The sequence below is a fragment of the Pundamilia nyererei genome, unplaced genomic scaffold (assembly GCF_000239375.1).
Source record: "Pundamilia nyererei isolate P.nyererei 1_Seehausen unplaced genomic scaffold, PunNye1.0 scaffold00110, whole genome shotgun sequence".
In the NCBI taxonomy this organism is placed as follows: Eukaryota; Metazoa; Chordata; class Actinopteri; order Cichliformes; family Cichlidae; genus Pundamilia; species Pundamilia nyererei.
In genome coordinates this window covers 940,696-954,989 of record NW_005187511.1, presented here as the reverse complement: position 1 = coordinate 954,989, position 14,294 = coordinate 940,696, and the positions used below count along the sequence as shown (strand labels likewise).

Sequence of the window (14,294 nt, the reverse complement as noted above, 5' to 3'; positions counted from 1 at the left end):
GTGTCTGTCTCCCGAATCCAAACTGGAAGCTGGTTCCACAGAAGAGGGGCCTGAAAACTGAAGGCTCTCCCTCCCATTCTACTTTTAAATACTCTAGGAACAACATGGGACCATAGTTTAGAAATCGCTGAAATTAATTTATGAGGCTAGTGACTAAGTACAGAAACTCAACAGGAAAATGTTTGTTGGTGGTATAAATCTTTTTTTATTTTGGTATTACCTTTGATAGGTCAATTACTCGTTATCGCAATTATCTAATCAGCCAATCGCATGGCAGCAACTCCGCGCATTTAGACATGTAGACATGTGTACATGTAGACGTGGTTGAGACAACCTGCTGAAGTTCAAACTGAGCATCAGAATGGGGAAGAAAGGTGATTTAAATTCCTTTGAACGTGTCATTGTTGTTGGTGCCAGATGGTTTTTCCCATGCAGCCAACTCTAAAGTTTACAAGTTTTAAAGAGAATTTGTTGATGCCAAAGGAGAATGGTTAGAGTGCTTTGAGATAAAAGGAAGACAACAGTAACAGTTTACACACTTTGGGCCCAACTGAGCATCGTTTAAATAGCAAAGACAACCTGAGTATTAATGCGGTGTCCATCCCTTTATGGCTACAGTGTACTGATCTTCTGATAAATGTTTCCATGTCACGAAGCTCAAATCATCTCAAACTAGTTTCTTGAACATGGCAAAGAGTTCACTGTACTCAAAAGGCTTCGACGGTCACATGATTTCAATTAACAGAGCACCCTTGAGAGGTGGTGGAACAGGAGATTCTCATCATGGACGTGCTAGCCATTAAAAAAAGATTCAGATTAAAGTCATTTTCTTACTGGCTTCACTTTTTGGACTTGAAGCCCATGACCATCATTGTATACAGTCTATGTTTTCATTCTGCATTGCCACCATTTATTTAAAAGAACAATTTTATTTCAGAGCTGAAAAGTGGTGTGTTAGAAATGGTTTCTCCTCATCACCACAACCTGTAGCAAACACTTTCAAGGCAGTTTAAAGGTTACAAGACTGACAGAGCAGTCTCTTTCCCATCTTGATGATCCACAGGCAGCAGTATTTTGTTCTATTTTAGACTAGACCTTTGTTACTTCATTGTTCAAAATAGCTAAATCAATAGCGTTGCCACATGGTGGTTACCTCGTGGTATTTTCCAACACTTTTGCTGGTTGCCAACAAAACAAATTTTGCTAAAACAAAACTGTGAAATCCCATTTGGATCTCTTGCAGCTTGGTGAGAGGTAAGGGGAGGAGAGGTATGACTGTGGGCTGAAGCTGTTGTTCAAAATATTGTTTTTCAAATATAGTGCGATGCTGAAATGGGAGTTAAAAAAAGCACTCGAAGATCCTGTTGTCTGCAATTTGTCATTAAAACAAACCCTAAAATAAAAAATGTTGAAAAGGGCCTGATTGTCCTAAAGAGTCGTGCACTTCCTGATATTGCTTTCAGCAGCTCGGCCCTGTAAAATTTACTTTTGTTTGCTTGTACCTGTGTTAATTTCCTGGTATACGAGCTTAATATCCCCAAGGGGATAAATAGAGCTATAGTGTATCTTATCTTTCTGATCCTTGTGCCTGATGTCTGCTCCTTAGTTTCACACAGTTATTCTGTTGCTGACAATATAACAACAGTGGTTCTGAGGTTCTGTCACAGGTGATGGTTTGGATCTAGTTTTCATTCCTCTATTTATAAGAAAGTATGCTTGCCCATTCTATGTTTTAACATATAGACATAGGGGAAAAACCAGGTCTTTAAATTAGATAACAATTACAGATGAATAACAGCAGAAGACATATTGCACTGTGCCATTATGTATTTGACAAAACCTATGTTAAAATGCAGCTGAAGCAGTGTCTTCAAAGACACACTGTACATCCCATGATGAACCACCTCATTTTCTCAGTCTTTCACATCATTGTGGGTGTTAATATTTGGGCATTGCAGAGGTTTGCCTTGCATTCATTGTGAAAAACTCCAGTCATCCTCTGACTGTGTCTTTCACCAGCTCAGAGACTCTGAGGTTCTGAAGCTAAGTAGCCCTAGGTTGTTGTCAGACGACTCAACAATGCACACACCTCCTGTAGGCACAGCTGAAGCTTGGTCTTCCTGCAAATGACTCTGCGTTTTTGGCTGCGGGTCTTGTAGTCAGATGCTTCAAAGTAAATTTGAAATGCAGCACATGTTCAGAAAATAGTTTTGGCAGCATATGAAAGAACGGAGTGTTAACCTAATTTCTGTTGTCTGTGAGTATCTAAATTAACACCTAGCTGTGACACTCCAAAAATAGTGTAGGATTATTTTTTCTAAGGTGTTTGCCTTACAGCTCTTCACCACTCGGTGCTATTTAAATAAATTATTAAATAATATTACCATAAGCAACTTCTGTGGTAAAATGGTGCCTACACATTAATGCATTAATATAAGCAATATGATGGTGGTGGTGGTGGTGGTGGAGCAGTGCATAGTACTGCCACTGCAGGAAGTTGACAGAACAAAGTGGAGTTTGTGTCTTCTTCCTGTGCCTGTGTGGGTCTCTCTTTGTGCTAGGGATGTTGCAGATTTCTGCAACATGACTTACTTTTTCATGCTTGAGCTCATAATATTTAATAACTATTAGTAATAATCTTACTTAAACGACAACATAAATGTTGAAACACCTATAGCAAACACAATACTCAAAAACCAGTCTTCTCAATACATCCGTCGACGTGTGAGTGTGTCAGTGCTAGACTCAGGCATAGAAAAAACAGCAATTGTGTTTGTTAAGACTTGTAGTAAGAAAGGACTTTGCTCAATTAGCATAGAAATGCACTATATAAGTTTACAAGTTTACATTTTCAATTTTCCAATGGACAGACTGCTCTCTAGTCACATTAGTATCATTTGAGGTCAGTGAAAGATTATAGTTGTAAGTGACCCAACAGCAAACATGTGCTTTTGATGTGCAGTTCTCACGCAGAAAAGAAGAACCCCACTGTTTAAGCACAGCATCGAGCTGCTTGATTGCAGGAAACAAATAAATAACTGTTTATGCTGACTGCTTCACATCCTGTGGTGTTCATAGGAAATCATTAATGGGTGAAATGTTTGAAGCTGCAATTGGCATATGGATGTTTCATTAAGAGAATTAGGAATGGGCCTCCGAGAGACTCTCAGCAAGCATCTGTGTTGAGTTAAGAGGGACAAGCGGTGCTCCTGCGTTGTCTAATGAGGGTTTTCTGCCACTGCGGTCGTATCCCCATCATGCTGAACAAGGGGAGAGGGGTGTAAAAGTTTAAGTGTCTAAGTAGAGATCAAAGTGAAGAGATACACTAATTCCAGGGAAGACAGAATAAAATGTCATTCTGCTTCTCCAAAGAGTTGAAAATGTAGAAGGATGAGGTAATGAGGAATTACTGTAGGAAACAGGCCAGGAAAGCTACAGCGAGGAGGGGAGGAGGGGAAGAGGGGGCAAGTTGGAGATTTGACAGCCAAGTCTAAACCACAGACAACTTTGGGGCTCTGGATCCACTTAAAATATTCCACATGTAGTAACATCTGTGTTACTTCTGTACTGATGACCCAAACTGATCCTCCTGACCACCACGAAAAGGCTAAAATCAGACCAGATTTTGTAAAGAGACAGTGAAGATTTTGTTTACTGACTCCCCCAAACTGTGCGTTGAAGTAAGGTGCTGAACCCCAAGTTTGCCCTGATTCATCCGTGTGAGTGTGAAAATTCGGTAAAAGTACTTAGGCACAGATGGAGCAGAAAGTACTATATAAATACCAGTCCATTTACCATGTGATTAAAAATACAGATGAATACATACTATTACTACTCACGCTGTATTATTTTATCTAGGGTGTTAATTAACATTTTAATACTGTATCATTAATTAATGTTAAATGGTAAATAGCTCATACTGAGAGTTATTTGCTCTGTTTAATAACATGGCACCAGTAGCCAGCACTGTTGCCTCTCAGCAACAAGGTCCAGAGTTTGAATCCACTGGACAGCTCAGCATGTTCTCCCTGTGCTTCTGTCTGAGTACCCCAGCATCCTCCCACAGTCCAAAGACAGGTTAGGTTTAATTAGCAATTTGAAATTGGCCATAAGTGTAAATGTGCGTGTGGATGTTTGTCATTCTCTTTCTGTTAACCCTGCGATAGATCAGTTAGCCGTCCACAGTGTACCCGCCCTTCACTGATAAGATTTATTGATCTCACAAGGGAAATTACTGTGTTACAGGAACATGATAAAGAATAAAAATAGTACAGAATACAATAAAAAAAAAAAAAAAAGCATTGTTAATGTAAAAGTGCCACAAGCACATGGTGAAGGTCTTATACTGTGAATGCAAAAAACAAAGAAAATAAACAGCAAAAATGAGGTTCAAGAAGAGTAAAAAGTAATATTGAGAGTGGTGCAGATCTCAGTAATAAATAATGTTTACACTGTGAATTTAAAAAACAGCTGCAAGAGGAAAATACAGGGTACTCTGGAATATAAAACCAAAGTATCGTCAGGTATTTGTTACCCACAAACCTCTGTACGTTTAGCTTGTAACTAATACTGTAAAAGGCTGTGATGTTCAGCCACATAAAATCATCTGTTATACGCTTCTTGCAGGTGATGAAAACATATCACATGTACCACACTGAGAGCATCAGTGCAGAGAGCAAGCTGAAAGACGCTGAGAAGCAGGAAGAGAAACAGTTCAGCAAGTCGGGAGATCTCAACGTCAACCTCCTCCGGCATGAAGACCGCCAGCCGAGACGCAGCTCCGTCAGGAAAATCGAGAAGATGAAGGAGAAGGTATATATATATATATATGTTTACATAAATTCAGATCTGTTTGTGCTGTTAAATCCTGAATCATCAGTTTTACATTTAGGTTAGGAAAAACCTTTAAGCAGTTAATGGTAAGCCAGCTTTCTTTGTCAGGTGTACTTGGAAATATCGAGAGATGAGTAGACCAGCAGCTAGACAGAAAGTCTCAGGAGCATACTGTAGGTCTGCAGCCAGATGAGTACTTTCGGCCAATAACCCCACTCCCTTTCCATCTTATTCAGATTTCTAGCTTGTGAAAAGTCTTCTCCTGCCAGCGGTGTTGGGCTCTCCGGAGCATGCTGAACTTTAGATACCCCTATGCATTTTTTATTCTGCATCTTCGTCTCAGATTTCTTCATGCAAATGAAATTTCCATCATCTCTCAGGTGCAGAAAATCAAAAGGCTGTCAGTACGGCAGTGTTTCTCCATCCTCAGGCTGGTATCCTCAGAGATGCTGCTTAGCTTGGAAGCCACAGACTATTTATAACACAACGTGGCGGTGAATTTATGTTTTTTTCCTGTGAATGGTTTCCACACTTTTGTCTCATTATTCTACCGGCAAACACTTGGAAGAGGAAGACGAAGGAATGCAAAGTTAAAGTCTTTTCCTGCTAAAATTTGCATCACAGTGGCTTAGTGAAATCAGAACTAAAATGCCCCTGCAAAGTACAAAAAAAGAATATAATTGTGAATCTTTTGTTGCATTTCAAACAGCAGCAGTGGTTTTCTGGGTTGAGCCTGAATCACTGGTTTACTGGTGTGAGACAAGTTTTTGCAGCATTTTCGGCATAATGTAACAGAAAAAACACAAAACACTGTTTTCAGAACATTATGTCACTGTGTCATTTCTTTTCCTCCTATTTAAGTGCTGAGTGCAACTGCAGGTATTTATTTAAATTTTCACTGGAATACAGGCCGACAGAAAGGCAAACCATGTCAGCTAAATTTGAAAATACCTGTTTGGTTTGTTTGATGTATACATGGTAAACAGGTAGAAGCAACACGTGTATTTGTGGCTATCAATTATATAAACAAATATTCATACCTAACATCTTAAAATGTCTGTTTTTATAGAGAAATGGTTTAATAATATCATAACTGGTGCTTTTTTGAGGTAGAAATGAGTAGTTTTGTTCCCTTTACATAGACAAGCTAGTATTGTTTCGCAATAATAGCAATAAACTGTATATTAGAGATTCTATAAGATTTATAAAATTTATGCAATCATTGTAGCATCACCCTTTAGTTTTTTGTTTAGTTTTTTGTGAAGCCTTTGCCTTAGTCTTATATAGCCATACCTTTTTTTTTTGTGGTGGCCAGAAAATGTTTGGAGTGTAAAGCTATTAGTTAATGCTAGCATGCTTGGTTAGCAATATGTATCCATAGACTTAAAACCATTACAAAAGGTGAATTTCAAAAAAAGAAATCTATAATTTTGTATCAGGATGTAAATATGATTGTTTGTATCATAAATGTTGTTATTTTAACATTAGTCTGTGCAGAGGGATTCACTTTTGTAACAACCCCTAAAGGTCCATTTAAGCTACTTTCACATTGGCCTAAATTTCCAGCCCCGGGTTTTTGCTGTTTTTCGGTCTTGATGCAGAGCTAGGCAAACTGGCTGCAGCACACAGCCATAATAACTAGGTGTGAGCCTGGCTGTGCCACTTAATACATATTATTATTAGCTTCTCTAGAGCCTATTTCTCCAAACTTTCTCTTCCATCTCTACCTGTCTCATGTGATGTGCACTGATGTGTTTTTTCCCCTTTGTCTGCTCTCTCCTCTTATCTCCCCAGAGGCAGGCCAAGTATTCAGAGAATAAGCTGAAATGCACAAAAGCTCGGAATGACTATTTGTTGAACCTGGCAGCAACAAATGCTGTGGTTGCAAAATATTACATCCATGACGTCTCTGATATGATTGATGTAAGTATGCACTAAGCACATGTGTTTGTTTACCTCTGTCAGCTGGGATTTCTGATGTCGATTTAACACCGTAGCACTGTCACTTTTCTCTCCATCTGTTCGCGTGTCTCATTCGCTCTTAGCTTGTAAGCTGCTTGTTTTCAAGCTGCTCTGTTGGCCCGAGTAAAGTCTACTTAGCACCTTTTTTTGGGAGGGGGGGGGGGTTATTAATAACAAACCTAACACTGATATGCTACTGACTAACTGTTGACATTAAATCTAGTTTAGCAATGTTCTGTACTTCAGCGCAGAAGGACATTTTTGACTGATGATTTCAATGGGCTCCATCAGTGTTGACAGAATTATTTCTGCTCAGTCTGCTTGCTCTCCTCTTCTTCAGTCTTTTTGTGGTTCATTTGTTTTTGTTGATGCTGCTTTTGGGAGCTTTGCTGGGACAAGCACAGCATGTCCTTGTAACTGTCTGCCTCTAACTGTCACCCAGGAAAAAAATACATGGCCCAGGACAAAGACACATACACACACACACAGAGGCACATTTTCTTCTGGTATCTGTGGGCTTTTCTTTCATGAATCATAATGTAGAACACAGGCTTTCTGAAGCTTAAGCAGCTGCACTTTACTTATTACAAATGAAAACTCAATTTTCACTGATAAAAAATCCATCTCTCCTCATCTGCAGTATGCGAAATGTGATTTCTGTGGTTGTTTTTGACAATTCAAGCTAAAAGTTATTCACATTGTTAATCAAAAGCCTTGCTGGACAGTCTCACTATCTTTATTTAAAAGGATGACTTTGTTTAACAAACCACTGTTGGTTGGAAGTCAGTGAAAGTCAGCTGGTGAAAGCAGAGGCTCTGTTTATGCAGGCATGAATACAATTAATGTGGCTGGCACAAGCCTCTCAACCTCGGGTGACCTGCTACCCATTATGGCTCAGAAAGCAGATGAAGAAGCTTTTAATCACCGTTTTTGACCAACAACATTTGAAATATATGAAAAATAAATATATAATATATAAATTCTAAATCTGAAGGTCACATTGTGTTTTCCTCGTGTCTCTGAGCTCCTGGCCTGTTTGTTACATTTTTGCCTGAGGCCAGCTCACCATACGGAGCTACATTAGCCACGGTGATGGATGCACATTTTCCTGGACGGTTGTGATAAGACATGATTTCAGTGGCATTTCTGTAATATTACACACATGACTTGTGGCTTAACCTTTGTTGGGCTATATGCAGCTCAATGGTGGTATTTTGGCATGCTGGGAACCCGATTTGTGGCTGTGGCTGCCTTTTTGCTGGGCAGCTCTTGCGTACTCAGTGTCTAGAAAATGAAAAGTCCATGTCATCCTTAATCCTGCTGGGCTAAAAGGAGTGGGATCATGAGCTCCACTGGTTTGTCTGCTGCAATCAAGTGAGAGGAAAAAAGGCTTAGTTTGTCATATGAGAGTCACAGCCCACCACATAAGAAACTTTGTACTCTTCCTATGATTATAGTGCGGTGCAACTGGGAGTTAATAGTACTTGTAGCATTTTATTTAGATTTTATATGGATGTAAGGACTCTGTTTGCTTAGTTAAAAAGAAGCTAATTCACTCCCTCGAGTGTTTGGTCTACTGAGCCAGTTTGACTGAGTGGTGCAATGAAGCACACAAACTGAAGAGACTACTTCCTCAGTACTAAAGAGTGCTAAAGAGCGTCTACTTAGTGATTTACAGAGCTGTCAGTTGCCTCAAGCTCCCTCTAAACCTCTGCTCTACTATTCTCTTCTTAATTAGGTTACTTCTTACAGCTCTGTGTGATAAGGCTCTTTAATTATCCCTGATGTCCTACTGTGCTAGCTGCTGTAATTCTATGAACTGTACTTCTTTTTTTTTTTATTGTATCAGGTTATAATTTTGGAATTTAGTCTATTAAATAAATAACTGAAAAAATACTGAATATAATTAGACTTGAATGTTTCACTTTTACATTCTTATTATTTCACATATATTGGCGTATTAATTTATAGCACAATTAAATAGTATATCATGGTCAGTATATCATGGCATTGCTGTTGCCTGTGATTGTTAGCAGACTTTTAACTACATCCAATTTCAGACGGGAACTTTTCACTTAGCATTACTGTGAAAACTCAGTTGTAGTTACAGACCACATGCAGTGGTTCCTTTTTTCCACTAATTTTTTGTTTTTACCATTTTGCTAACAACTACAGTTTATTTCTAAGTTATTAATCTAGTATTGTGTCTCTGCAGTGCTGTGACTTGGGCTACCATGCTAGCTTGGCACGCACCCTAAGGACCTATTTGTCTGCGGAGTACAACTTGGAGACATCACGCCACGAGGGACTGGACATCCTGGAGAATGCAGTGGACAACTTGGACTCCCGCAGTGACAAGCACAAGATCATGGATATGCATAACCAGGTGTTCTGTCCTCCAATGCGCTTTGAATACCTGCCACACATGGGAGATGAGGTGAGATGCTAGAAAATATTGCAGTTTAATTATTATTTTTTTTATTCCTTTCTAACCTGTTTTTTCTCCACCCTCAGGTGTGCCAAGTGAGCGCCCAGCAGCCGGTTCAGACCGAACTTCTGATGCGCTACCATCAACTGCAGTCTCGCTTAGCAACACTAAAAATTGAAAATGAGGAGGTGAGGGCCTATGAGCTGTGTCTGTCCAGCACCAGTAGCCCTCTCCTCCCCCTCTTAAACAAAAAGCCCTCTCTCATTTTCCCCAAGGCCATCATACCATCGGAGCAGGATGGCCACATCACCATCTGTTCTCATTGCAATTACTCTCCGATGACCCCTCTCTCTGCAGGGGCTGGGAATATATTTAGATTGTCACACTGCCAATGTTGTGTTTTCTATGAAGTTATATATGATGAAAAGATGAAAAGAGACCTTTCTCATTAAGAAATGCCGACAGAAAGGTGGAAATGGAAGCGATAATAACCAGGGACTGTTTAAATTGCAAGCGCCAACAGCTCTGTTTCTTCCCTGTCTCCCAGTGAATTGTGTTCTGGAAGATAATGAATGCCATTAGGGGAAATGGGCTTTATCAATCTCAATTCTAAACAAAAAGCCTCTCTCAATAATTTCATGAACAGTTTGTATCTGTGCCAGACACTCCTCATTTTCATGACTAGGCCTGATGTATGCTTGACCTGTAGCCTGCTCTCAACTCATATTCTGATGCAAAACAAAATACATGGGCAGCACAGGTTACGATGTAATGCTTTATGGGTGACCCTGCTATCTCTCCAGGTGAGGAAGACTTTGGATGCCACCATGCAAACACTGCAGGACATGCTGACAGTGGAGGACTTTGACGTGTCAGATGCCTTTCAACACAGCCGTTCCACTGAATCCATCAAATCTGTGGCCTCTGAGACGTACATGAGCAAGCTCAATATAGCCAAGAGGAGAGCGAATCAGCAGGAGACAGAAATGTTCTACTTTTCAGTGAGTTCATCTCTCGGTCCAAAGTCATGGCCTCTGAGCACCTTTTCAAAATAAAGCCATCAGTTATCAGCTGAGCAGAGGAAAAAGCATTTAAGCTGATTTCAATGGTACTGAAATGTTTCTTCACATCTCCATCTAGAAATTCAAAGAGTACCTGAATGGTAGTAACCTCATCATTAAGCTGCAGGCCAAGCATGACTTGCTGAAGCAGACACTGGGGGAAGGTAAGAATCCCTTTCTCTTGATTTCTCTTTGGCGTCTGGTAATGGCATGTGCATGAACTAGTGTTTTGCTGAGTAATGACCCACAGAAAACTGTTGATTTCGGGGTTATAGTGGTGCAGCTATCAGGAAGCGAGGTATCAGAGTCCACAAAGACACCAGACACTTTTTTAAAGATAGCAGAGGGAGTAAGAGCTGATATTCAGATAGAAAAGTACCACCCGAAAGAGCAGACCATATCCACTTTAAGGTATTCATTCCACCTTCTATTTATCTCCAGTGGTTAAAATATTATCCAGTTAGTCTCTGTATGGTGTAGCCGCAGGGGGGGGGGTTCTATTTCCAGGCTGCAAGAGAGAGGTTTTCTTGGCTCCCCCTCTTCCCCAAGGGTCCCCTTGTCACCTCGGCTGTGAACAGTTTATGCCCAATCAATCAGCAGGACCAAACTGAGGCCCATATCTGCAGCTGCTCCTGCACCAGGGGTTCAACTAATAGGAAAGGACACAAGGTGCAGCCAGCTGAGGCCTTGAGTCGTCCATGCATAGATTTTCACACTTATATTCAGGTTATATTCATTATTTAAGCATTTATTATATTTTCAGGACCTGAGATTGTTCCTGTGATTACATTCAAGTCATGTGGCAAGCAATCATCTGCACACTCTTATACCCATAAACAATCACATTATCATTCAATGTCCGTGGTGTCGCAGCTGAGAGAATGTATGAGCAGAGCATATGGCGCCTCCAGGTACCACCCATGTTTAATTATTCAGGTGATCAATCAGGGCCGAGTCGTGCTCATTAGCTCGTTGCTTCACACCCAAGACTTGCGCGTTTGTGTATGTTTGTGTATGTTTGTGTACGCGCGCTTGCGTGGGAGCATGACAGAGGGGAACGAGATGAGACCGGTGAGTGCCACATGGCGTTTACATCTTGCTGCATGTATTAATAAAAACATAATGTCAACTGTTGGCACTAGACAAGATTGTGCTGGGACATCTGCCAGCCCTTCTTTTCCAGATAAAGACTCACCAATTTCCTTATTCTGTAAAATATGATTTGTTCTTGTCACTTTTTTTTTTTTTTTAGAATAGATATGTCACAGAGGAATCAAAAATCAATTTAGAGTTTCTCGCTCATGCTTGAGTGAGGAATGCTTGCTTTGTAATTCCAAGGTTGCTCAAAGGTAGCGAGGTCTATCACTCAGTGGAATGATTTCATACCAGGCTAACTGTTGGTTCCTCACTTTAATGCTCCAAAGACCTGCTAGCAATTAGTTAGCCTTCACTCTTTCTTCCTTTGTTAGTCAGAGTAAATATAGAATAAATAAATAATGCTCTCATTGATGCCATTGTTATCCTTCTCTTTTTAAATAATTCTTTACATGATATCTCCTTTTCTTAGGTTTATCAGAATGCAAGGATAAGCATACGCATGTGTGGTTAAAAACCTATAACAAAAGGCTCAGTGAGCCAGCAAAGACATTGTTCAGTCTCAATACTGAAGGACCCCTCCCTACCCACCATACAAACACTGCAGCTGCCACCCTCATTTCTCTGCTCTGTAACCCTTTAGGGCCCTCTGGCTCCCCTGAGGCTTTAGCTACGACTGCTCAGGAGCTTTTTCAGTGAATGGTGTTAGCACCATTTTATTCACCCAGCCCTCAATGGCGATGTTGTTTGTCATGAATCCCTTTAGTGAGGCTGGACACTGACTGGAGTCTGTATAATGTGTACCAGAAAGAAACCAGTATATAACATCTCCCTCGTGTGTGCGTGTGTGTGTGTGTGTGTCTTTTTCCTTCGCAGGGGAAAGAGCTGAGTGCGGAACAACAAGGTAAGCTTGCACTTGAAGCGAGCTGCTTCTAATCTCTGACTCTCTGCCACAAAACACCTGCTTATTCCACTCTTTTCAGAATTCAAGATATTTAATTCATCTTTAGAAAAGAAAGGAAAAGAAAATGTTTTTAAAGAATTCCTACCGGAAAAATAAATGACATGTCTGCGTGTATTATGTAGTCATGAAAGTATTTAACATTTGCAAAAAAGGTACAAGTTGCTTTTTTTAAAACATATTGTTTATTGTTATAAATATTAAAAGGATATTTCTTTGCATCTTGCTGAACTTACCCAAAAGGTTGTTTCCATCTTTCTGTGGGTATATTGTGGCCATATATGATTTTGTTATGTATGTGAATGGATATAACAGATTTTGCATTTTGATGATTTTTTTAATGACAGATGAGAAATTTAAGGAAAATCCAATATCTAAACAGCCACTCAGTAACTCCAACAGAGAGAATACCACTCTGCTAAAACATATTCCCTCATTTTGTGCTTTGAAGAGGATGCATTGGTGTTAAGGTTTTGCATACTGTGAAGCTCGCTTTTGTACTTTTACACTCATCACACTTCTGTGACCCCTCGTGCCCCATGAATGGGGCACTTTAATATCGGAAGAGACCATCAGGACAAAAACAGCTTTGTGCTGATTTGCAGTGATCCTTCCCTACAAGAGGAAAAGATCCCTCACCACTTCGGGGAATTGAGGCCTCAGGATTTTCCTTTAGTTTGTCCTAGTATGTTCTTGAATAAAATGACATCAAAAACAATTTGTGTCATTTTCATTAGTGTTCACATAATATTAAAGATGATGCAAAAGGCATTCAGTTGGTTGTATAATCACATGTCACATTTGGTTTTCTAGGTCTGTATTTTTATTAACTATAAACTGTGGAAACTTAATTACTTCTCTCTTACTTGCACTTAAGCATTTAAAAAAAATTATACTCCAGTCTTGGTCTTCCAAATCCACTGTTAGCAATGAAATGGAAATTGCATTCAAGCCCTTTTTTTACTCTACCGCTTGGTTTGTATTACCACAATCAAACAGATGATAAAGCTCTGTTTTAGAGCCAGATTTTTAATACCTGCTTTTGAACCATATTTTTTCTATAGTTTCACACAATGTGGTCTTTTGTTTTGTTTGTTTTTCTCCTTTTGTCCGTCATTTCCAGGCCCCCCACCCTTCCCCCTAAACCACAGAAAATGCGGAAGCCTAGGCCACGCTCCGTGTATAACCATAAGCTGTTTAACGGCAATATGGAGGCATTCATCAAGGTACCCTCTGGTGGTGGTGTATGACCGAGCGGTCCCTGTGGAGCAGGAGGGAAAGGCAGCTAGAGCCTTCGCTCTCGTTCTCTTCCTCTTTAGCCTTCTGTTCCTCCCTCTTCCAGCTGCCCTTGATCATGATATAACGCCTCTGTTTAACCTCTAATCCGTTTCCTTCCTTCCACGGTTCTGCCGGTGCAGACAGACAGAGCGGCAGTCAGCTGTCTCTTTATTTCCTTCCAGAACAATTTACCATCTCTGGCTTTTTTTCTTTCTTTCTTTTTTTTGTTGGACTGAGGCAGGAGTCAGCAGTATGTCTGCTTTGTCCCTCACTGCACCCAATCCTTACTGCATTTCTAAGGCTGTGTTATGACCAGTCCCTGTAATTTGCTTTTAACTTGCAAAGGACTCAGTTGAGCTTTTCTAACCTTTTTGTTGACCCTTCTTCCTCTTCTTCTTCTGTGCTTTGCTGCTTTCTGTCCCAGAGGAAGAAGGAATGCCCGCGCCCGCATTCAGGTACTGCCATAGTGAGGGAACATGACAAACTAAAACTTCCGAACTAATAGTAGCCATTTATTTGCTGCTGCTTCTGCTCTACCTGCATGCTATAAGTCTTCACAACTGTTTGTGCAGTTTTTGGTATTAGACTACTTCTGTCTTGTCATGTTTTGCTTTTTTGTTATTATACTATGTGATAGATAGATAGATAGATAGATAGATAGATAGATAGATAGATA

General features: G+C 40.1%; 1 protein-coding gene across 3 annotated transcripts in view; it reads left to right on the top strand.

Moving 5' to 3' along the window:
- The window catches only part of srgap3 (SLIT-ROBO Rho GTPase activating protein 3), a 55,242-nt gene that overhangs the window by 30,833 nt on the left and 10,115 nt on the right, over positions 1-14,294 (top strand). Inside the window, exons 5-12 of one of the 3 annotated variants that reach the window (XM_005741389.1) lie at positions 4,627-4,812; positions 6,628-6,756; positions 9,011-9,232; positions 9,310-9,411; positions 10,027-10,224; positions 10,364-10,448; positions 12,256-12,283; positions 14,043-14,073. In XM_005741389.1, coding sequence (XP_005741446.1) covers positions 4,627-4,812; positions 6,628-6,756; positions 9,011-9,232; positions 9,310-9,411; positions 10,027-10,224; positions 10,364-10,448; positions 12,256-12,283; positions 14,043-14,073 — 981 coding nt within the window. Of the gene's footprint in view, positions 1-4,626; positions 4,813-6,627; positions 6,757-9,010; positions 9,233-9,309; positions 9,412-10,026; positions 10,225-10,363; positions 10,449-12,255; positions 12,284-13,463; positions 13,567-14,042; positions 14,231-14,294 lie in introns of those variants that run through there. The other 2 variants (XM_005741388.1, XM_013912982.1) reach the window with 2 other exon arrangements.